This window comes from Pseudorca crassidens, chromosome 4, assembly GCF_039906515.1.
Source record: "Pseudorca crassidens isolate mPseCra1 chromosome 4, mPseCra1.hap1, whole genome shotgun sequence".
Taxonomy (NCBI): Eukaryota; Metazoa; Chordata; class Mammalia; order Artiodactyla; family Delphinidae; genus Pseudorca; species Pseudorca crassidens.
The window spans coordinates 61075316-61100896 of record NC_090299.1 but is presented as its reverse complement, the minus strand read 5'-3'; the positions used below and the strand labels follow the sequence as shown (position 1 = coordinate 61100896).

Here is a 25581-nt window from a genome sequence, read left to right as displayed (position 1 = left end):
CAGTGTTGTTTTCAAAATACCCAATTTCCCCCTACCATTCTGAGCTCATGATAGAGTTTCACTTCCTTGTCCCCTATGGTTGAGTGAGGCCATGTGACTTGTTCTGGTTAATGAATAGTGAACAATGTCATTCTGTCATTTCCAGGCTAAGCATTTAATTACTAGTGTGGGTCTATCCAAAGGTCTTTCTTCTGCCACCATGACAGCAACCAAACAGTGGCTGCCCTTCAGCTTAAGTCTAGGAGTGAGACGACCAAGCCTGTCTTTGATGAATCAGGTTTGTGTTACCATGCCATAAACTAGGCTAGCCTGCCTTGTACAGCACATCTTCCTTTTGGTTTTAGTGATCTGTTCAGTGATGGGTTTGTGACGATTTGGAGTAAGAATAAGAGCCAGGGCTTTTATGTATACTCATGGGGAAAAGAAGTTTCCTCTTTTCTGCTGAACTTGGAGTTTTGAAGACATAGTAATATTACCAGCATGAGGAATAAGCATGTTGGAGGATGGAAGTGACACAGAGGAAGCAGAAAGAGAAGAGAGACTGGGTTTTTCCTGGTCCAAGAGAAATATTAAAATAAAAATATCCCCAGATTTGTAATTTATGTGGATCAAAGAATTCCTTTTCTCTTAAGCACTTTGTGTTTGTTTTTCTGTCACTTAAAATCAAAAAAGTCTTTAATGATATTAAGGTCAAATTTAAACTATTTTTTTTCCAGTTGAGATATAATTGACATGTAACTTTGTGCAAGTTTAATATGTACAATGTGATGATTTGATACTTGTATATACAATGTGATGATTTGATGCTTGTATATATTGAAAATTATTACCACAGGTGAGTTAGCACATCTATCACCTAAAATTTAGACTTTAATATGATAATAGATACAACTTATATTGAAATTAAATAATTTAGTGGCATGCTTATTTATCCCAGCTGTTCTTAACAGCACTGCAACTAAACACTTTTTTTTTAATACATACTATTAGCAAACTTTGACAACTAGTATTGCCAGACAGTGAATAGCCCTTGATTATACTCCACAAAAGATGACAGTTTGATATACTAATAGTTTCATAAAACATAATCAACTTTATTAAATCAACTTGTTTATTCAAGAATAACTGACTTTGCTATTTCTTGAGTTCAAGGCTCTTTCAATGTCCAAAATTCCAGGCATTAAGGGAATTATGATTGGCCCATTTGTGGTCAAATATTCAAATATAATGAACAGGAACATTGAAGAACATGGAAGCTCCTTTAGATCCACTAGAATAGAAAATATAATTTCCAGAATTTCTCGTATAATTACCCAGAAATAAAATAGTAGTGTAGACAAACCATCAAGTGTCTTCCCCAGGCTGCCTTTTTCAAGTCTAAGAGTGTCCTGATGCATCATTCCCAGGTACAGGCCATAGTGCCACACAATTAAGATTTTTCCCTGAGATAAAAAAGGTTGTTCCAAGGTACCTCAATATTTTGTCTCTGCAAGTAGAAATAGACATTACAGGGAACTTTTCAAGGGTAGTTTCTTTTCTTGTTTTTTAGACTATATATTATTAAAATTTTTATTGGAGTATAGTTGCTTTATAATGTTATGTTATTTTCTACTGTACAGCAAAGTGAATTAGCTGTACATATACATATATCCCCTCTTTTTTGGATTTCCTTCCCATTTAGGTCACCACAGAGCACTCAGTAGAGTTCCCTGTGCTATAGAGTAGGCTCTCATTAGTTATCTATTTTATACATGGTATCAGTAGTGTATACATGTCAATCCAAATCTCCCATTTCATCCCACACCCCCTTCCCCCTTGGTATCCATACATTTGTGCTCTACAGCTGTGTCTATTTCTGCTTTGTAAATAGGATCTCTGTACCTTCCTCTCAATTTTGCTGTGAACCTAAAACTGCACTAAAAATAGTCTAAACCACTAATCCATCTCACTGATGACGTAAGATGTGGATCATCTTTTCAAATGTTTATCTGCCAACTGTACATCTTCTTTGGTGAGGTATCTGTTAAGGTTTTTGGCCTATTTGAATCAGGTCTTTGTTTTTTTATTGTCAAGTCTTAGGAGTTCTTTGTAAAGTTTGGATAGGAGTCCTTTATCAGATGTGTCTTTTGCAAATATTTTCTCCCAGTTTGTGGCTCACCTTCTCATTCTCTTGACATTGTCTTCCCCGGAGCAGAAGTTTCTAATTTTATGAAGTCCAGCATATCAATCATTTATTTCATGGACTACACCTTTGATGTTGTATCTAAAAAGTCATTGCCATACCCAAGATCATTTAGATTTTCACCTATGTTACCTTCTAGGAGTTTTATAGTTTTCTGTTTTACATTTATGTCTACATTCTACTTTGAGTTAACTTTTGTGAAGGGTATAAGATTTGTGTATAGATTCTTTTTTTTTTTTTTTTGCATGTGGATGTTCACTTGTTCCACTGTCTTTGCTCCATTGTATTGCCTTTTCTCCTTTGTCAAAGATCAGTTGACTATATTATGTGGATCTATTTATGGACTATTTATTCTGTTCCATTGATCTATGTGTCTATTCTTTTGTCATCAATACCACACTGTCTTGATTACCGTAGCTTTATAGTAAGTCATAAAGTCAGGTAGTCCTCCAATGTTGGTCTTCTCCTTCAATATTCTGTTGGCTATTCTGAGTAATAGTTTCTTTTTGATTTGGAAATTAAATTAAATTCTTCCTCACTTGGCTTTCCAATCCACAGGTAACATTATACGTTCTTAAGTATAAAAGTATATAATAAAGTAAAAATATTTCTAGTATACTACCTCCAAATTTAATAAATGTGAAAAATCATATTTGCTCAGTAAGCACTTACCTCAAAATTTTGCTGAAATAATTTCATTCTATTAAGTGAGATTAACCTGTGTCAACAACATTGTGCTGACTGATCAGTACAAAGAAAAATATGGCATGTGTGGTTTTACTTTTTATAAAATTACCATTTCTTAATGTAAAACATGGTGCTTATAGTTGATAACACTGTTATATAGTTGAAATTTGCTAAGAGAAGAGAGTAGAATTTAAATGTTCTCACCAAAAATTTTTTTAAAAGGTTGATATGTGAGATGATGAATGTGTAAATTAGCTAGATGGGAGGAATCTTCACAGTGTATCCATATATAAAATCTCCATGATGTATGCTTTAAATATTTTACAATTTTCTTTGTTAATTATACCTCAGTAAAACTAAAAATTAAATAAATAAAATGACTTTTTTACGTGGAATCTTTTAACTATTATAAATTAAATATACAAGACACAAGATTATAAATAACAAATTGACACTAAGTAATCTAAGTTCTCTATCTCCCTAAGGCTAAACAACTAAATCCTGATAAATATGCTTTCTAATGTGTTTTTTTTTGGCTTGCAATAAGCAGAAGGAATCTTAAAGGAATGTCCCAAATTCCCCTCCAAAACATCTGTGAAGCCAGGGTCAAATCAGGGGGCAAACAGCCAGGAATTATGGGATTACTATGAGGACAAATTCCTTTCCAATAACTTAGATACAGGAGACTAAAGCTTTAAGTGATAATCAAGTGAGCAAAACAAGGAGCTGTGATCCTTGAGATCTTCACCATAAAAGGTGAACTTGAGAACTTGACCAAGACTCTCAAAGAGGTTGAAGTAGTCCCAGGTAAGTAGCACCTGGTTCTCAGCATAGACAGAAATATATGCCATCTGGAGGAAAGCAGCTCCATTTACAACTGCAGAAATCTCATATATACATAATCACAAACAAAAGTCCCCAAACATATAAAGAGATAAATACCATGAATGACAGCCAGCAGAAATAACAGGCAACACCCTCAAAAACTGCAGGTATCAGAATTAGTAGTTACAGTATGAAAAAACAGGTATATATGAAAAGTTTAATAAGATAAAGGGCAGTATCATAAAAATAAGCAGTCAGCAAGAGACTATCGAGAATGATGAGGGAAATCTGAATATGAACTAAATAGAACCTTAAGATATAAAAAATATAATTGCTGGAAACAAAAAGTCGATGATAGATTAAAAGTATATTTTAAAGTATACAATATTTGTGGCAATTGAACTGAAATGTGAAAAAATTACACAGAATATAGCATACAGAGACAGGAAGTTGGAAAATGTAAAAGAGAAGAAAAGAAATATGGAATTTAGAAAGATACGGCCTAATATACATCTCATTGGAAATTCAGAAGTATGGAGTACATAAAATGGAGGTGAGGCAATATTTGATTAGAAAACATATAAGAATTTTTCAGAAATGTGAAAATACTGTATGATAGCATTTATATGTGGAATCTACACAATACAACAAACTAGTGAATAAAACAAAAAAGAAGCAGACTAACAGATATAGAGAAGAAACCAGTGGGGAGAGGGAAGTGGGGAGGGACAAAGCAGGGGTAGGGGAAGAAAGGGTAATTATGGGATTATATGAAATCATGTGTGTGAAACTTTTTAAAATTGTAAAGCACTATAGAATTTTTAAAAATCTTTCATTTAAATAAGTACATAAAGTCCTTCAAAAACACAAATGAATAAGTAGTTACAAGAAGGTCTAAAAGCAATAAAATTTATTTTTTAAATCTAAAAAAATGTAAATCCACTTATTCAGAAAGCATAATGTATTGTATTCAGAAAAAGTGTTTAAAATTTACATCTAGATACATCATAGAAAAATTCAGAAATCCAAGTACAAAGAAAAGATATTAAAAGCAGCCAGCAAGATAAAGCAGATCACCCAAAAAGTTATGAAAATAAAATTCACTGAGATCTTCCCGGCATCAATAATTAAGTCCATGAACAGTGGCATAATATCCCCAAAGAAATGAGGAAAAACTCAATATAAATCAAGGATCTTAAGCCAGATCAGTAGCTGGTCTCCAGAGATACTAACCATACCTCTCAATATTCATGTCACTGTGTAGCACTCTCCCACGATGGACTAGAGACAGTTCCGAGACTGGCTTCAATCAATAGAATATTTCAGAAATGGTGATCTGATAACTCCGGGCTTAAAAATTAAGAAAGTCTGGCAATGTCTGCTTTTGTACTTTTGAAAGCCCTGATCCTCCATGTCATTAGTCCAGCTATTCTTCTGGAAAGAGCCCACGACAGAAAGAGGCCATAAGGAGAAGTCAGGTGGAAAGAAAGAGACCTTGAGACTACCTGGAGAGAGAACGAGGCCCAGCCATTTCAGCATACCAGCGGAGTCCAGGCTTGCAGCTACCACTGCCAGGATTCCAGACATGTGAATAAACCCATCTTGGACTTTCCAGACTCAGCACCATCTTACTGCAATGCATAACAGACCCTAGGCAAGATAAACCAAAGAACAGTCCAACTGAGACCCCAAACAACCCACAGAATCAGGAGAACTAGTAAAGTGGCTGTTGTTTGGAATAGTTTGATATGAAGAAATAGATAACTGAAACACACAGCAAAATTCTATTTCAAGAAAAACAATATACAAACAAATGCTCATGGATTGGAAGAATTAATATTCCATACTACCCAAGGTGATCTATAGATTCAATACAATCCCTATCAAAATCCCAATGGTACTCTTTATAGAAATAGAAAAAATTTTTCTAAAATTCATACAGGACCAAAAAAGACCCTGAGTAAGCAATCTTGAGTAAGAACAAAGTTGGGGGCATCACATGTCCTGATTTCAAAATATATCACAAAGCTACAGTAACAACAGTATGGAACTGGCATAAAAACAAACATAAAGACCAATGGAACAGAGTAGAAAGCCTAGAAATAAATCCACACATCTATAGCCAACTGATCTTCTACAAGAATACCAAGAACACACAATGGGGAAAGGCTACCCTATTCAATAAATGGTTTGGGGAAAACTGGATATTCATATGCAGAATGAAATTGGACTTATCTCACACCACATGCAAAAATTAACTCAAAATGGATTAAATACATAAACATGCTGACTGGAAGGAAAAACAAAACTTTCATTGCTTAAAGTTGATGCAAGAGTTTACATAGAAAACTTGAAGGAATTCTCGAAAACAAATATTAGAAATAATGAGAAGGTTTAGAAAGGCGGCTGGCTTCAATACCACTGCAGAAAAATCTAATGCATTCATATATATATATATATATATATATATATATATTTTTATGAGAAAACAAAAATTTTGCATACCATTTATAATAGCAGTTAAAACTATAAGGTATCTAGGAATAAGCCTAGCAAAGCGTGTGTAATACATATGTGGGACTTTGATAACACTTCATTGAAAGACATTATAAAACTACACAAATTGAAGCATATATTATAGGTAACAGATTTAAAGGCTTAATATGCTAAAGATGTCACTTTTCTCCAAATTGACCCATACGTCAGAGGAAATTACTAGCAAAATCCTAACAGAGTTCGTTCTTGCGGACCTTAACAAACTGATTCTATTTTATATGAATGGGAAAGTTTCAAGATAAACAGAAACAAAAATTCTCCTGAATAAAAAGAATATGATATGGCTTACCTATCAGATATCGACTTTTTAATTATAAAGCCTTAATAACTATGACGGTGTTAGATTGGCTCAGAACTATGTAAAAAGACTGACCAATGGGACAGCTCAGAAGAAGAAAACTTGTTGTGTGACAGAGGAGGCTTTGCAGATTGTTAGGGAAAGAAAGAATCGTTCAATAAATCATGCTGGTAAAATGTTATCCACATGGAAAAAAAGAATTCCTACCTCACACTGTATATAAAATTCAATATCAGATGGATCAAAGACTTCCTTGAAATTCAAACCTTTAAAATTATAAGATAAAAAAAGGACCATTTTTATAATTTAGGAGATATAAGTATTTTAGGACCGGGCAAAAAGCACTGATCATAAAAGAAAAACATGATAAATCTGTCACATAAATATAAAAATACAGACCACAAACTGGCAAAGGATTAACACTGAGACCATAAACAATCCTACAAATCAATGTAAAAACTTCAAAAATGAGCGAAGAAATTAAGATACCTCACATATAAGAAAACACAATGTCTAACAAAAGCAATTATGAACGATGTCACCTTCATTGTAATCAGAGCATTGCAGATTAAAACCACATGAGATCCATTTTACATCTATTAAATTTTCCAAATTACAAAATCTGACAATATGCAAGACTAGAAAAGATAAAAAGCAATAGTGGGAGCATGAAATTTAGTTCTACCAGTTCGTAAAACTTGTAAAATTGTACATGTGCATACCCTATGACTGAACATGACTTCTAGGTAGATACTCTAAAGAAATGCTTACACAAATACACTTTGAGTGAAGAATAATCATAATAGTACTATTCGTTTTAGCAAAAAAGTTGAAATTACCCAAATGTCCATCAGTAAGAACACTGGTAAATAAAATACAAAGTTATTCAATAGAATATTATATAGAAGTGAAAATGAACTTTTTTATAAATGGAAAAGCAAGACTATAAGACTATACACAGTAGGGTACCACTTTTACAAACAGTAAGCACAAACAAAACCAAACAAGGTATTGTATAGTGATGAATACAAATATATTGGGGCTTCCCAGGTGGCGCAGTGGTTGAGAGTCTGCCTGCCGATGCAGGGGACACGGGTTCGTGCCCTGGTCTGGGAAGATCCCACATGCCGCAGAGTGGCTGGGCCCGTGAGCCATGGCCGCTGAGCCTGTGTGTCCGGAGCCTGTGCTCTGCAACGGGAGAGGCCACAACAGTGAGAGGCCCGCGTACCACAAAAAAAAAAAAAAAAAAAAAATATATATATATATATAGAGAGAGAGATATATTGATAAAACTAAAAAGTAAAAGCAAAGGAATGATTCATAATTTCCTAGTAGTGGTTAACTTTGGTGAAGATGAAGAGCAATTAGGGTAGCGAAGTAAGGGATGGGATGGGGAGAGATAAGTAAGGAGATGTAATTGTATTGATAATATCTAATTTCTTAAGTTATGTGGTAGCTTTACCAGTTTCTCCATTTTATTATTTTTTGTGATACGATGCATATATTGTACAAATATTCTTGTGTATGACTCACATATTACATTTTAATAAGATGATCTTAAAACCAATAGCATTATATAGAAATGGCATTTTTCATGCAAAACATTTCCCATCTAACTCTCTAAAATATTTCTTGCATAATATGGAATAAGTTTCCATTTAAGAAATTAATTTCTCCTTTCATTACTGTCAAGAAATCTTTTCTGGCTGGTAATTAAATAACTCTCATCTTTTCCCCAGAAATCATTTACACATGAAAGAATGAACTGCAACAAAGACCTTTTATTCTTTATATTCAAACTATGTTTTGGCCTCAAATCGTTTTTATCTTTTTTATCTTCTGAGGTATGGATTGCTTCATTGTGTTTCTATTTCCACAGAAAATGTTCAACTGGCTTTCACTCTTTGATGAAAGAATGTTAAATAAATAGTTCATATAGGTTCTCATTTAATTGTTTTATGCTACACTGGATGGGGAAAATGCACCACCCATGTCTAGCTCTAATAGCAACAGAGCATATTATAACTTATCAATTTAGTGTTGTCAGAAAGTATAGAAAATTAATGACACAATTTACTTTTCCACAAATTTACTCATTAATTTATTTAATTCACCTAATTCAACATAGCACTGACTATGTTATAATTATGCTGAGGGATGATAAATGGAAAAGGGAATTTAATAACACTATGGTGTGATTTAGGATGTACAAAAGAATAGGGCTGGCACAAAGAGAGGAGTGTTCAATCCCTCCTGGAGATCAGAGACTGTCTTGACAGACAAGGAAAGAGCTGAGCTTCAGCTTATAGAATAAATGAGAGTTCTTCAGCTAAACATGGTAGAAAAAGCGAAGAGATCATGTACTAAGGCAAAGAAATGGAGAAGAAAAAAGAAATTGACACTGGCTAGTTGAATTGGTGACAAATGGCAATCTTAGAATGCTGGATGAAATGTCACACACACACACACACACACACACACAAGTTGGAGGAACTCAAAAGCTGGAAAGAAAATCTCCTAGATTTGGGAAAAAAAAATCTCAAAAAGCTAGAATCCTCTTTCCTCTCTTGGGAACATGAAGGACTGAATCTATGAATCCTCTCACCCTCATCAGCCTGCTCCCCGCCACCAACCATGCACACACACCAGATGTGTGCAGTCTAGAATCTAACATGTACTCAGGCACATTAGATACAGCCTCCAGCTGTCAGCTGGAACTAACTCAGTCAAAAAACTGGAATCCCCAAAGGGCAGCACTGGCTATGAAATGAGAAACAACAAAAACAACCAAAATCCCTTTGAACACTAGCTCAAGAAAGCAACAAAGAAGCACACAGAAGCTGCTCTGGGTGGAAGGGAAGGGGAGAAGAAAAGCTGATCTGATCAAAAATTATAATCAATACTCAGAAATGAATTTCTAAGGCTAAGAGTCATAGAATGGAATTAGTATGATAGTCTACTAGATTAACCATGGTAATAGATAACATAGTTAACATCATGCTCGTAGATGATAGAATAATCTGAATGAAACTTAAAAAAAAAAGTGTTTACAATGATTAAAGGAATAAAAGAAGAAATAGGAAGCATAATGTAAAAACATAGTACCTTGGGAAAAGTTTTCTTAAGACCTTTAAAATATAGCAATAGCCTTTTAGAAATGAGAATTTTAATTAATAAAATGAATAGCTTAAACAATTGACAGTAAAATTGGTAAAATATATAATAAATCTAAGGAAACCTCTGCAAATACAACATATAAAGTATTAAAAAATATTTAACATTAAAATGGACAACAGAATAAATTGTTTAACCCATTTATATTTATTTAATATAACTGATGATTTTATTTATATGGTATTTTCTCTTTGATGTCACCATGCTGTTTTCTTGTTTACTTTCTGTTGCCACTTTGCCGTATGAATTTTTACTTTTTCTTTTGCTTTTATATTATTTATATTCAATACCAGATATTTGAAAATAAGAATTACTCTCCTATTCTTGATTTCTTAAATTTTATTTTATCCTTAGCTCATTAATTTTATCTATTTATTTATTTTATTAAGAACAAGTGAGTAGTACATTTTGTGAGCCCTTGTATTAAAAAACAAAAAAACTTGTTTGTTAGGTGAAAACCCTAATTCCACAACATCTTCCCTTCAAATCTTTGAAGGCTTTAGTCCATTTTTCCTTGATATTTCATGCTGCAAAGAATGAGCCTAGGTCTAGACTGATTTTATTCCTTCTTAATCTGTTTGTGCTGAATGGATGCTTATAGAATTATGTTTTATTTAAATGTACATTTCAATTTGCCATGTTTTATCTAAGTATAGGGTTTTTTTTCCTAAATTTTGAAATCAACACTTTCTAACTCAAGGTTTTAATCAACATCAGAAAATCACATTTTCATGCCTTTGATTGTTGCTTCTTGTATGATTGTTTTGGTCTCTTTCAATGGTACTTATAATTATTAGGTTACATCACTTCAGATGAGTCCTTATCATACCTTGGTGACTTTTCATCTGAGCTTTTTATCTTTGTATCTCATCCTGTTGTTCTTCATTCTTTTCCTGGTCTATCCTGATGGCTTTCTGTTTCTTAGAAATTTTGCTTATTGAATACTACTTAAACTTACAAATAGATTTCTATAAAATCCTCCAGGTAACTGTAATTCTCATTATTCAAATTACTGTGAAATGTCAGGATGACATTCTCTTTCCTTATTTCTATAGTTTGTTTTTTGTTATTTTTGTTCTTCTTTTGAAGTCTTGGTACTGATTGGTATTGATTTTTTTTTTTTCCTTAAGACATCATGGAGGACTTGGGTTTTTTCTTATCCTTGAAAATATTTTTCTGCCCACTTTCAATTTGGTTGCTGTTTGAATCTCTTTCTTAGATCTAGAGGGCAGATCCATATGCACAATTTCTAAACCAATTTTCAGTGTCTAGTCATTTTTACTGAGTATAATTTCTCTGGATGAAGGTGTAACCTTCTCCTATCTGTGCTGATTGGATTTACAATGCTTTGAGTCGACTAAATGTATGAAAATGTGCCACACTCAGCATGCATATCTTTTAGAGATCTTATTCCCTCTATCATTATCCCTATACTTTTGGCAATTACATTTTTGACAATGCAATACACTGCCTCTAATTTCTTTCCACATTCTGCCCTGTTGTTTCTGAGGGATATGGAAATACAGCAAAGGAGAGGCAAAGAAACACTGATCTAGTCACTTCCACAAATGATATCTGTGTATTACAGGGATACATTTTTATTCTCATTGGTATATATAGACTATGGGATCAACAATCAGGGACAGGCAAATTGGTTTTCTATTATCTTTCTGTGAAATAGAACTGATTTGTTTTATGATGTAAAGTACATGTCAGGCACAAATTATTTTTATTAATCCTTTGCAATCTACTCTATAGACAGTAGAAATACTAGATTCTAGCAATAGGTGACCAGTCAGAATAAATTTTTAGAGTAAAGCTCTCATCTTTAATATATATATGTATATTACATATAAAATGTATGTGTATATGAAGTACATATTTCTATATATTTTAGGGGCTTTTGAAAGAGAATGTCTTAATCTGTTAGACTAATACATTTAAATAGGAAGCTCCAGGATATTTCCGGTTTTAAATCTTACCTTACCATGATATACAGGAACATGGATTAACTCAGTGCCAATTGGGAGATATATATATATATCCCAAGTAGCAAAAGCAGGTACAAATGGATCATGTCTATATTTCTGTGTTCTCTCTCACTTACCTAATACTAGGGAAAGTTTAACTTCATCTCCTAGCCACAACCCAATGTTCTACTATTGTCAGCTTCCTAAATTAGAAACAGTGGTAAAGAGCAAATAATCCACTTCTCTATTTCTAGTCTTGCAGCCTCAAACTAAATAGATGATGGCTACATAGAGTCATGATTAGGAATAGAGATATGTTGAGTCCAGACCAAGCTTGCACACTTCTCACGTACAGTCCTTCCCTGGTATCCAGATGCAAGAGATTGATTCTAGGACCCCCAGAGGTACCAAAATCTGTGGATGCTCAAGTCTCTTATGTAAAATGGCGTAGTCTTTGCATATAACCTACGCACATCTTCCCATATACTTTAATCATCTCAAGATTACTTACAATACTTAATACAATGTAAATGGTATGTAAATAGTTGCCAGTGCATGGCAAATTCAAGTTTTGCTGTCGGGAACTTGCTAGAATTTTTAAAAAATATTATCAACCCACAGTAGGTTGAATCCTCAGATGTGGAACCTGGGGATAACTGTACAAGTTCTTAATCTCATTGAGTTTCAGACTTCTCACTGATAAAATGAAGGTAGGGTGGTGGGGAGATTGGATGAGATAATGTACATAAGGAACCTGGCAAATAGTAACTTCTCAATTAATAATAATTTTTATTTCTTTCTGAACTTGTTTCTCCCTCTGATGTTTTTTCAAAGAAAAAAAAATTCCCTTCAGTACCAAAGAATAGAAAGGTCCCCTTCTACATTTCTTATTAGGAAAAAAAAGTAAGTATTAAATGAAAGGGCAGAAAATAAGATCAGGATTACTATTATTCAGTGTATCCTATTTGTTGTTAACATCTCATTTCTGATTTCATTTCTGGCTGGTAACTCAATATGTATATTAGTCTTATTTGTGGGGATTTTTTTGAATTATAAAAATTAGGAGAGAAAGGAAACTGCCTATATGGCAAATATAGACTCAAATTTACTGCCTGCCGATGCAGGGGACACAGGTTCATGCCCCGGTCTGGGAAAATCCCACATGCCGTGGAGCGGCTGGGCCCATGAGCCACGGCCCCTGAGCCTGAGCGTCCGGAGCCTGTGCTCCGCAATGGGAGAGGCCACAACAGTGAGAGGCGCATACCAAAAATAAATAAATAAATAAATAAATAAATAAATAAATAAATAAATAAATAAATATAGAGAGAGAGACTCAAATTTAATTTATTTTTTAAAAGATCAGGTTAATCTTTTCCCACATCAACGGAATGCTCTTAAACATAGAAATTACAATCATCATATCACATCTTTGTAATTAACCATATCATAAATTTTTTGAAAATAAGGATTGATTTTATCTCTTTTGTGTCAGTCTTTTCACATAGCATACTTGTGAACCTGTTACAGCTAAAATCATTACCGTTCTGGATACACAACATTTTATTTCCATATTAAAAATATTTCATCATATTTCAATACCGATATTTAAATACATCTGATTATACTTTAAATCATTTAAGTTTCTTTGTTTACCATTAAGTCAACTAGAGACATTAGGGTCTAACTCACCAGTTGAGGTATAAAGGTATGATTCTGTTTGTTGTGGCACTAGCTGTTCTTTTATGATCTATCTCAGACCCAAGATTTTTTTTATCAGGGTGTGTAGAGCAAGGTAGGAGTACAGTGATTGGCTTCTGGAAAAGATGTGTTGATGGGTGCTGAACATGAATCAGAGGGCTTGTGGATAGTACTGAGTAGGAAGTATCTTGCTGAGTTTTTAAATATGCCACCAGAGATGGGTCAATTGGTTGAACCTATACAAAGAAAAAATAGATATATATTCCTATATTTTAATAGCAGAAGATACAAAGTATCAGCACATTTCTAAGTCAATTTCCTGAAAACTTAATAGAACATAGTTTTATACATTTTTCTCTACATTGTTAGCTGGAATCTACACTATATTAATTTATAAAAGATCACAGGATTTGGTCTTCTTTTTGCAAAGTCTTTCTGAAATCTAGGTTCCTTGCTCTATGTTATAAATAACTGAGAAACACTCTTAACTGTAGGCAAAAAATGACCTAGAAAACAAAATAGACATTTTATATAATTTCTAATTAGAACTATTGTTAGATCAAGTGATCTTCAGAAACTAGAAAAACAAGACTATATTTATTTGTTTCCTCTCACATAAGAATGGCTGATAAAAATAGCTAACATGATTCCAAAATTTCAAAGTTTATGGAAAATATTCTTGAATAAATTGTACATAATATGATTTCTTCCTAACTTTTCTTCTTTGCTTACCACTTATGGTAACAACTGGGAGAAACTAGGAGAGCATGAGGGAGAGTTAGGCTAGAAGGAAATATTGAGGAAATATGTCTTCTAAAATGTACATTGATATGTCATTGTACACCTTGTAAATAATGTTTGTATGTATTAAATTCTCATCCCAGAAAAGTACTGTTTAATAATTAAATATAACCAAATATTTACAATCATAAGTATTTTAATTGATTAACCTTTCTTTTAACCATCCTCTCAGGTGGAAAGCTTGAATCATACGAAAGTCCCAATGTCTGGCATTAATTCTATCATAGATACTCAACATTTGTTTTTGTCAACAAATATCATAAATAAAACAACACAAAAAATTAGCTATAAAAAGCTTTAAAATAAGGCAGGGATTTATTTTGGAATGAGATTTAATATGCTCCAAATCATCACTATATCAATGATGACACTGTAAGTTAGGTTATTAAAAGTATAAGAATTCATTTACTGTTATATTAAATATTTGTATCTTCTCAATCCTGTTTGGATGACGTTAGATGACCCACAAAATCTAGGAGAAGAAACTCACCAGTTTTTAATATTTACCTTTAATTGTACAAGTACTGGTGAGCTGAAAACTCCTGGAGGGTAATTTAAGGATATTTGAGAATCCATGCTTGGCTTAAGAGTAAGGCCTTTCTTTGTTACTGTCAAGGACTCTTTCTTTAAACAAGACACAACAGAAAAGATACCCAACTTATAAACTTTCACTTCAGCACAGGTCACCTGTGTGGATTTAAGGACATTAAGACAATGACATTAAAGGACATTAATAGTGCATTGCTCTGGAAGTACATGCTGTACATATTCTCTGGCTATGGGAAAAAACAACAACTATATGCTGTCCCTGTAATATCCCACATTTGAGAATTACTTCATTAACCCCAAATGGATGGTCCTTTCATGAGATCAAGTAGAAGTAGATACTAGGAGTTTCTCAAATTTGAACTACATGATAGAAAAGAGAGAAATAAATGTATTTTTAAATTTAAATTATTCCCCACAAAAGGTAAACGGATAATGGGTAATCACATTTAGTGTTTTCACAAATATTAATTATATTTGGAATCCTATCCTGGACTTGGACTTTAAATATTGCCCTTTATCCAGAAGATTTAACAATGTTTTAGGAATTCCAAGGACTGAAAAATTTCATCATTTGGGTAGTTTACACAAATCCTACAGCACTTATACTATCAGCAAATTCTTCCTGCTGACAATTCACAATCTCTTGATAAAGTCATTTTCTCTATTTCTCTCTTCCATGCAGGGGGAGCAGATGATTGCAAAGAGACACATTTGTGTTTCTTTTTTATATAGTGACATTTAAATTTGGAATGCATATATGCAGGGACATATTCAAGCTTTTTTATCACAAAAAAGGAATTGAGTACATAAATGAAAACAAAATTATCTACTCATATAATCACCAAAGCTTAAAATGAAGAGGAAGACTTAGAAGTAATCTGGTCTATTCATGCTTCCCTAAACATCAGCTGGGCTCCACCCAGGCATGAGAGGATATTCATGAAGACACACACACAAACATTTCAGGGACAGTAACAATGGAAAATAATCTATCATTTGAAAACTGATTAAGGAAGAGATTTCACAATATCTTGTCATGAATCCATTGTTGGGAAAATTCAGGGCATGATGGATGTTCTTAATTGGCCAGAGGGAAAATGGTGAGAGGTAAGAAAGAAAGGTTTTCTGGGAACTCATTATGGTTGCCATGCAGTTAGAGTACATTTGGTAGGTTCTGGGGAAATGGAAGGGTTTTTAAGCAGGGGAGTGTCAAGAGCAGAACTCTGATGATGGTTTGTCTGACTCCAGAATTAGAATTCTTAAATGTTGTATGAACCACATAAAAATTTGGAAGGAACCTAGAGTTTAAATTTTCTTGAGCTAAATATAGGGATAACAACCATTAGAAAACTATGAAAGAAAAGTATATGCTTTTATTTTTTTCAGTAGACTTTGGCTCTCTTATTTTTTTCTTTTGCATTTTCTATTTGCTAATCATCTTGTATACCCATTTGGTGAAAAGCATATGTGCTATGAACTGTTTTTGTTTTTATTATGATAGTCACACAGATGGGTCAAGATTAAAAAGCCACACGTAAGGGCAATGATAACTAGACTATTATACTTACAGACTTCCTAGACTAAATATAAAATGTTTTCGTTGCATGAATTGGCATAATTAGAACAGGCTTAGTTTTCATATTCAACTGTATAACATTGTTTGTAACTCAGAAAAGACCCAAATCAGAAGAGATAAATTAAAAAGAATTGTTTGCATGTGTGGCTTTTTTTTTTAAATATTTATTCCCTGCCCTCTTCTTCAAATAATGATATAAAGATGAAAACTTATATAAAGCTGAAAAGACAAATATTTTAATTATTTAAAAATAAGTTCAGTGATCCACAGAAGAACCTTAAACTTTAACTCCCATCAACTCTATGCTAAGTTTGATAATTATGTATATATTCTTTCTTCAAAACATATGAACTTGTCACCATGGATGGCTTGAGAGTTATTATAAGAAAGTTTACCATGAAAAAGATAATTTATTAACTACTAACATGTGTTTATAGACATCCTTTTATCTTCTTAAGTGTTTTTTCTCATTTAATTCTTATTACCCTATCAGGTAGACACTATTATTGTATTCATTTTTTAGATGAAAATAATTGAGTCATATCAAGGTTACATAATTTACTCAAGTTCACATATCAGGAAAGTGTAGGAACCAAACTTCAGACCCAGCCAATCTTCCGCGACAACCCACATCCTAACTACCACATATACTGTTTTCCATGTACAGACTAATAACTAGACTTAATAACTGTCTCAAGGCATACACACACACACACACACACACAAATTGTTGTTTTTACATATTTTTCCAACCCATGAATGATAAAAATAAAGCTAACGTCATCTGGGGATCCTAGAATTCTTAAATTTAGACAGAGGTCCATCCCATTAGAAATGTTAGTCTAAAGCTAGTCTAAGGTGTAAAGCTAATTAAACCATGATGTTGGCTTTGTTTCCCAGGCAAAAATATAACACTTGCTGGGTCCTAGACTCAAGTTCTTCACTCCCAAATTTGACCAATAAGCTCTGCTCTTTTATCTTTATGGATAGCAAAACAAAACAAAACAAAACAAAAACACATGAATTCACCGGCATAAATCTTATCAACCCTTCCATTTTATACCAACGGAGTAATTGTATCTGTACTATGATCTGGTAGTCTGAGTAATAGTTAGAAGTCAAACAGCAAATGTATGTGTAGTCAAGGATTTACCAACCTTGTAACTTCCTCTCATTCCTTCCAGTGAATTTGGAGTCAGGTAACTTGATTGAAGGTCTACATCAGACACTTTCACCATGATGTCTCTGTAATTTCCCCTGTAACGTTCAGTAAATGGAATTGCAATGCATATTGGAAATGGAATTCTCTTTTCCATATCTGAGCACTCTACAGTGATAACGTTGCTGACCAATTCTTCATTATCACTCACTATTAAAGAACTCATGTTATTAATTATCCGGCATTCTAGATGTTGTAGAACATAGGATGGTGCTGTAATATAACAAGACACTTGGGTGACAGTATCATCACTCAGCACATCAAGATACCTGCAGGGGAAAAAAAGGACATCATTTTTTCAAATATTTGATTTATAGACTGTATAGTGAAATGCCTAAGAGCACAAGCTCTAGAGACACGTTGTCATGGTATGAATCCCTGCTCTCCCACTTAGTAACTCTGTGACCTTGGGCAAGACACTTAACCTCTCTATGCCTCAGTTTCCTCAACTGTAAAATAATGATAAAATAATACCTATCTCATAGGAAGACTGAGAATTAAATGAACTATTATACAGTAAGTAATTAAAAAGCCGTGCCTGGCACTTAGAAAGTACTATATATATTAAGCTATTGTTACTATTGTTACTACTATTATTATTTAAGCAGACGATTCATTCCTGTTTTATTCACTTCAAATATAAATCTGAAGATTGCTGAAGCTTCTTGATAAACCAAGTACTAGTGCCTGAATAGTCTTCTAAATTTTGAGGAAAGGTATAGATATGGTACTGGAATTGTTTATTACATTTTTAAGAAAAATAGAGAAAGGTACAAAAGTACTGTGAATGTATGTTTAATCAAAGTAAATAGAAACAGAATATTTACAGTCCTCAAAGAATGAATCCAAAAACTGATTTTGACAATTGGTTTTACTCTTGCTTTTTGTACCATCACCTTTGCCTAAGATTTTAGAGTCTTATAGATTTGAATTCAGTTTTGAGATCAGTCACTTACTATTTGTTTGACCTTTAACATCAACTATTATTATTAAAATAGCTAATATTTTAGCTCTTTCTATGTACCAGGTTTTAGGCTATACATTATTTCATTCAAATCCTCACACCATGGGTATGAGGTACTACTCACCCATGGGCAGGTACTACTATCATTACTATTTTACAGATAAAGAAACTGAAGTTTAGAAATTTTAACTTGCTGAGGATCACACAGATGGTAAGTTGTAGAATCAATAAATGAGTCCATCTATCTTTAACACAAAAGCCCAAACTTTCTAATATAATATCATACTTCCTCAAATCATTCCAAAACACTGGTTTCTTTATCCATTACAAACTGAAATGAATACCAGATTCACAATAATGTGAGGATTGAATGAGATAAAATATGTCAACCTCTTACAGTAGTGGGTTAACATAAATGAGTGTTCAATAAATGTTAGCTCTCTATGTTAAAACTACCAGCTTGCATTTCCTCTCTTCTCGCTATTTCTCATTTCATACCAGTGAAATGATTGAAATATAAACAATGTCAAAGAGAAATAAGAGGATCTTTATAAAATGCAGCATTAATATCAAGTTCTAGAATAATCAGCTTTTAATTATTTTTCAATTAGTAAATTGAATGCTATAGTGCCCCTTAACGCAGAAATCTAGAAAATTTGTTGAAATTTCAGGGAGGGTTATTTATTTATATTTACAATTCTGAACCCATAAAGTTAAAAGGAATAGAAAATTTTCCAGCACATGGGTCTGTTTGAGTCTTCTCTGATCATGGTGATAAAGGTATTTCAGAAAATTAGATACATTGTTTAATATAGGATACAATGATCCAGTCTTTTTCTAAATCATCATAGCATTACTTTATTCATAAATTAATTTAAATCTTTAATATCATAAAATAGACAGTGTTCAAATTTCCCATTGTTGTTTTTAATTAGTTTCTTTTATCTGAATCCAAATAAAAGCCACAAATTGCAGTCAGTAGGATGTGTGTTTACGTCTTTTGCATTATATATGTTTCCCCTCAATTTCTTCTGTCCTTCCTTCCTCCCTCCTTTCCTCCTTCCTCCCTCCCTCTCTCCCTCCCTTCCTTCCTTCCTTTTGGTCTTACTCTCACTCTCTTGGTCTCTTGCTCTCAGGCTGGGGGAATACTACAGATCCAGTCTTGTATAACTTCAAAAACGACTCTCTTTTGTGCCCTGGAAACCCAACTCAATACACTCTTCTTGCAAAAGACTGACAGATGAAGTAGGGCAAGGGGCCCTGTAAATGCTTCCATTTCCCCTAGACCTAATCAAATAGATCTAGTCCAGCCACTAAAATAATCACATTGGTTTATTCTAGTGTCGTTTCCCTTTGTATACACTAAGACAACTACCCTGGAAGAGATAGGCTTTTTTCAAAACACTCTCCCGGGAGGAATCACGACAGATTGTGAGCTAGGTTTTATTTATGACTCTCATCTTTCTTGTGGCATGATGGCTTCCTAGCCTGAGGAATTGCAATGAGTAGTCATCTTCTGAAACATGCAAGCCAAGCAAAATTGGTTTTCATGCCACAAAGAGGAAATCACTAACTAGGAAACACCTAAAGGAGGTGTTAGAGGGAGTGGTTCAGCAATGACTCATTAGTTGATGCTTTGAGTCATTTCTGAATGTGAGGATATGAAGTGTTAATGTTTTTCTCAAGCGAAATGGGCAACCGCATATTGACTACTTTCATAGTTGTTTTGCAGGGGCAGTAAGCCTTTCACACCGGGGGGGGGGTCTTTCACGGGTTAAATATTACTCCTATGACACCTATAGAATTCATTAGATTTTCAGACATGCAGGAAACCTTACAGCTAAACCAGCTCAACCTCTTCATTTTATAGATGAGACAACTAAGGTCAAAGCGCGCAAAATGACGTGCCTGAGATCATAGACTCATTCATTCTGTTGTCCTGGAAATGGTATTGTATTCTGAAAGAGCAGACACGGGATAAGTGAAGTTTGGCGGTGTGTGGGAGTGGAGAACGTGAGGGTTGTTGGGGGTGAAATAAATCAACATACTAATATTTAGCTGAGAGTGAACATCTGCCAAACAACAAGGCGCTAGGCCCTTCAGGTGATTTTCTCATTTGACCTTACCAAATAATCCCAGCAATAATTTCTATAAATAAGAAAATGGGGCTAAGAAATGAAACAAGTTGCCCAGGGTCACAGAACTAGTAAGTAATAAAACAGGAGATAAATTTAAGTCTGTCTCCCAAACCAATGATTTTTTTTTTTTATTCCCCATTACCTTCTAAGGGTCTTAATTTTACTGTGAAAATATGGCTTGTGAGTATTTTATTTTATTTGGACAATTATGGATTATTATCCCCTTGTATAGGGGAGATAATTCACAAAATAGATCAGTCAGTTTCAACATATTTTTTCGAAGTCATGGGCTCTTTGAGAATCTGGTGAAAGCTCTGGACCATCTCCAAGGAGATAAAATAGGTGTGAAAATATACATTCAATTTTAGGAACCTCCCAAAGCTTATCCATGAGCCCTCCCAGAGTTCTTAACCCACGGGTTAAGAATTTATGATGATTTATAAATCAGATAAATGTGAGAATTCATTTGAGGATATAAATAAAATAAATCTGAGTCTTGGAAATTCTCTTCTAATATTTGAACTCTGCAGTCTCCTAGTTTTTTCTTATGATAATCTAAAGAGTAGTGATTTAGGAATGTGTCCATGTTCTCGACAATTGTCCATTTTAACTACTTTCTTATACAGTCAATTCTTTCTTCCTTTAAAGAAACCTTTAATATTTTTCCTGAAACTATAAGAAACAAACAATATTATTAATAGCAGCCATAAACATTTTTATGGGAGTAATTTAAACTGAATTATTGATTTGTAATATCTTTTGGTGATCTGAAATGTATATATAAAATTTTATTCATGTATAAATATTGTTTTATATACAAGTAGAAACACATATAAGCAGGAATATACAAGCACCTCTCACATTGTATTTACTCACTCCTTTTCCATGATGTTATGCTTTTGCTTTAGACTCTCTGAATCACTGGGAAGAGGACTATTCACATATTTACTGGAGATATCACATGTTGTTGAGGATGTGGTAATCTCTTACTTTGGCTTTCTGAGGTCTCTTGAATTTCTCTTTCTCTTGTCTGGATTATGTCATGCATCTCTTCCCTGTTGCTATTTATGTTCTCAACAGTCATGTGTTCTATTTGTTTATCATCTTCATTTTCTGCATTATCTGGGAACATTTTGTTCTGTGACTCTTCTTGCCCTGTTACATCTCCCTTCAATGATGTATTGTTTTATTTTCCCACTAGTTCTGAACTCCTATGTATTTTTTTTTTTAACTGAACCTGGTTTGTGTAATGACTTTCCTCTCCATTTGTGGGAGAAACAAGAAGCTGTTTCTATGACATTTTGTTCCCCTCTTGCAGCAATGTCTGTTGCTTTGATATCTTGAATGGTGGACATTGTCTGCAGTGGAGTACATTCATCATGCATGCCGCATAAATTACACATCTCCTTTTCTTCTTTCTTTAGAAATGTAGCAGTGCTCCCCAAATATTACTTCTTTTCATGAGGCAATCTATGAATGCAATGATTTCTACATACACACAGAGACACATTAAAAAGAGTAAATATAAAACTAAACCAAATTATGTTTCTCCACTGATATGTAATGAAATATGGAGAAATTACCCTAGAAATCTACAAAGACCCTTATTAGGCTTTTAAGCCTACCTCCCTTCTGAAGAAGTCATTTGCACAACTGTAATTCTTTTAACACATCTAGAAGTTGGGGATAAATTGCTTTTTAACATAGTAGAAAAGACTAAATCTAATCCCTCTTGCTTGTGAAAATGCTTTGAGTATTTGCAGAAAGGTATCATGACCCCCATCCATAAGATGCCATTCAACTGAAGCCAATATCTCCCTCAGTCATTCCTCATTTGGTATGATTCTGAGAATTGTTTTACTTCTTTGGATGTACTATGCAGTTTATCAATGATCCACATATAATTATTCACCTAAAATTTAGCAGAGCTCTCCAGATGAGACTTGGGTAGCAGGCATACCAAAGCTACATTATTTCTGCTGATGCAGATGCTGTATTTTATTGGGTACTTTGTTTGCTATTATGATTGGATTAGGTTTATACTACTTCTCCTGCTGGACTTGTGATGACTGGAAATTTTCAAATGAATCTTTCAAAAATAGCTCTAATTATATCAATTCTCTGATTAGAACCTGGCTACTCAAGGACTAATAAACCAAGTGAAGCCTCTTTGCTCTGGTGTAAACCGTCACCATGATCTGATCTGATATAATCTCTCACTCCATCCCCATTTCTTATTATTTTCCTGTTTGTTCATTCCTCCTCTCCTCACAGCTGGGGTCACTTGATGGCTTCTTACAGGCTTAGCAACTCTGCAATCTTTAGAATTCAACTCTGAACTCAAGAATATGTAATTTAAGGCCCTATAGCTCAGTGTTTTCAAAATCATCAGTAAATCATCCTTTAACTAGTCTAGCCTTATCATTGGGCTCCAGTTCTGACAACTTGTTTTTTATCTTGTATCTGAGACTCATGCTTTATTTTGAACTCCTATTCTGGTAGCTGAGTCATCATCATTTTCCATGAATGATCATTTGTGTTGCCTAGGACCACATTCAGTTCTCTCCAGAGATTCCATTCCTGGCTATGAGATCCAGCTGATGGTCTCTAGGTCATGCTGCCTTTGGACAGATTTCCCTCATGTCCACAGTCTGCCCTCTAGACTGAATTTCTTAACGTTATCTGGATTCCTGATTGATGAGACCTGCCTCCTTGCCTTGACACTACATTATTTAGAGTTAGATTTGATGATGCCACCTATCTTCTTATCTAGAGTAACTTGTTGTTGTCTGAGATCATAGACATCAGATACCATGTTCTTCCTGCCATGCTGTATTTCGCATCCATAACTGGCCCTATTCCCAAGAACCTGCACCCCACTTCGTGTGTGTGGGGGGGTCTAATTTCATATCCCATCCCATCCCATTCTTCCCAGTGTTTTTTCAATTAACAGGTTCAAGTTCAAATAAGTCTAAAAATAGAGTATCATACTCCAATATGAAAAAACTGCTTGTCCTGCCTCACACTAATCCTATATTTTCCTACTTCTAAGTGTTGGGTCCTACTAATAACATCTCTGCTGGAATGCTCTTTAAGGTACCCAGTTTCTGGCTGCATAAATCCAATTCATTCCTTAAGCTTCAGGTTAGTTACTGCATTTGTGCTAGTGAAATTCCCCACTCTAAAAATGGAATCTCACCTATTTCTGAAGACTTAACGCATTTCATTTTTATGTCTCTAATGGAATTAGCTTCAATGTCCCTTGCATTATTGTGCAATTGCCTTAACTGATTTCCCATGTTAAATTGTTAGTCCCTTGTGGACAGAGACTCTATCCTGGTTTTTGTACGCTCCTTAGCGCTCTCACAGTGGCTACTCAATCAATATTTCTTAGAGAAAGAATAAAGGAAATACTTGCCTTGTCTCCAGGTACAATAATTCTCTTTGTCAAGCAGTACATACAGCTGCTGTTAGGTGGAGCACAGAGTCCCTGTAGTATGTTCCAAGAGTTGGTGAAGGGCCTCACTGAGTTCTTGACCCAGAAAGACCACTGTGGCTATCCAAGTGCCCCCGCCAGCCCCTTCACAATGGTCTTCACCCAGGAGCTCCTGCTTTAGCATCAGGTTTTGTCTCCAAATCTGCTTCAATATTTGGCCTAGTTTACCTGAGCCTATGTCTTCTGTATCCATTTTATGCTCCACAGGTGGGATGTTTTCTAACAGCAAAGCCTAAAGGTTTAGCAAATTCAAGCTTGGCTGTGGTTTTTTTCTTCTAAAATCTAGGAGATGATCCAAGTCAGCTAGCCAAGCACTTTCCTGCAACATAATAGTTTATTCAGCTTCTTGTTGACCAGTGAAAAGTTACTAGGTGACCAAAGGAGGGGCGTTCCTGCACCATGGGTGCCACTGTGTACAGAATAGATTAACCACAGGGATGGAGTTACCTCACACAATCCCACTTTCCATGTAAGTTTTACACTTTCGATGTACTATGGAAGCCTCATATACTTTTCAAGTTTTGAGGCAACAAAATATGGATTCTGTGGTAGGATGAGGAGTATATTAATCAAAGGTGAACTCTTTTAATAATACTGCTAATAACTATATGAAACTCAAAAATACTTATGGGGCTTCCATGGTGGCGCAGTGGTTGAGAGTCCACCTGCCGAGGCAGGGGACACGGGTTCGTGCCCCGGTCCGGGAAGATCCCACATGCCGCGGAGCGGCTGGGCCCGTGAGCCATGGCCGCTGAGCCTGTGCATCCAGAGCCTGTGCTCTGCAATGGGAGAAGCCACAACAGTGAGAGGCCCGTGTACTGTAAAAAACAAAACAAACAAACAAAAAAAAACAAAAAACTTATGAATGAACTAATATGTTGTCTGAATTGCTCCAAAAGAAGCTGGGAGTGTGGGAGCAGTGTATAGATGAAATAAGGTTGGCTGTAAGTTAATAATTGTTGAAGCTGGATATGGTTACATGTGGGGGTCTTTACAATTCTCTCTAGTTAGCATAGAACATTTTTATAATAAAGAATTTTAAAAATATTACTTTGCTGGAGCAGCGTCTATTACCACTCTGCTCTGTTAGGTTAATCAGTACCTTCTTCTATGGCAGGTCTGCAGTGAGATCGAGATAGGTACTTGGCCTCTTTCCTCTCTGATCATTTCTCTCTAATTGGGTAAAATGCTCCTCCACGAACAGAAAGCAAATCTGAAGAGTGGCTTTCTCTGAACTAGCAAGGAATCTTCACCATGTGTAATTAAAATATAGTCACAGCACGTTCTCACGGCTGCTGGCCCCTTCGTCGGCACATTTTATATGACACCATGGCGTCACAGGACCTGATACCGGGCGGAGCCCCGGAGTCCGCCGAGGAACCCAGAGCAGCCTGCTTCTTCCTCTGCAATCCCCTCCTCTCATAAGGGAGAACACGGCACCGGAGGGA

The 25581-nt window shown here is 34.6% G+C and overlaps 1 protein-coding gene across 1 annotated transcript in view; it reads right to left on the bottom strand.

Moving 5' to 3' along the window:
* DTHD1 (death domain containing 1) overlaps nt 1-24371 on the bottom strand; it is a 70195-nt gene extending 45824 nt beyond the window's left edge. The window contains 8 exon segments of the mRNA XM_067734624.1: nt 13382-13626; nt 14699-14878; nt 17474-17804; nt 21514-21634; nt 21637-21916; nt 21918-22087; nt 22090-22125; nt 24056-24371. Coding sequence (XP_067590725.1) covers nt 13382-13626; nt 14699-14878; nt 17474-17804; nt 21514-21634; nt 21637-21916; nt 21918-22087; nt 22090-22125; nt 24056-24326 — 1634 coding nt within the window. The 5' untranslated portion in view covers nt 24327-24371.
* Between the last annotated feature and the right edge of the window lie 1210 nt (nt 24372-25581).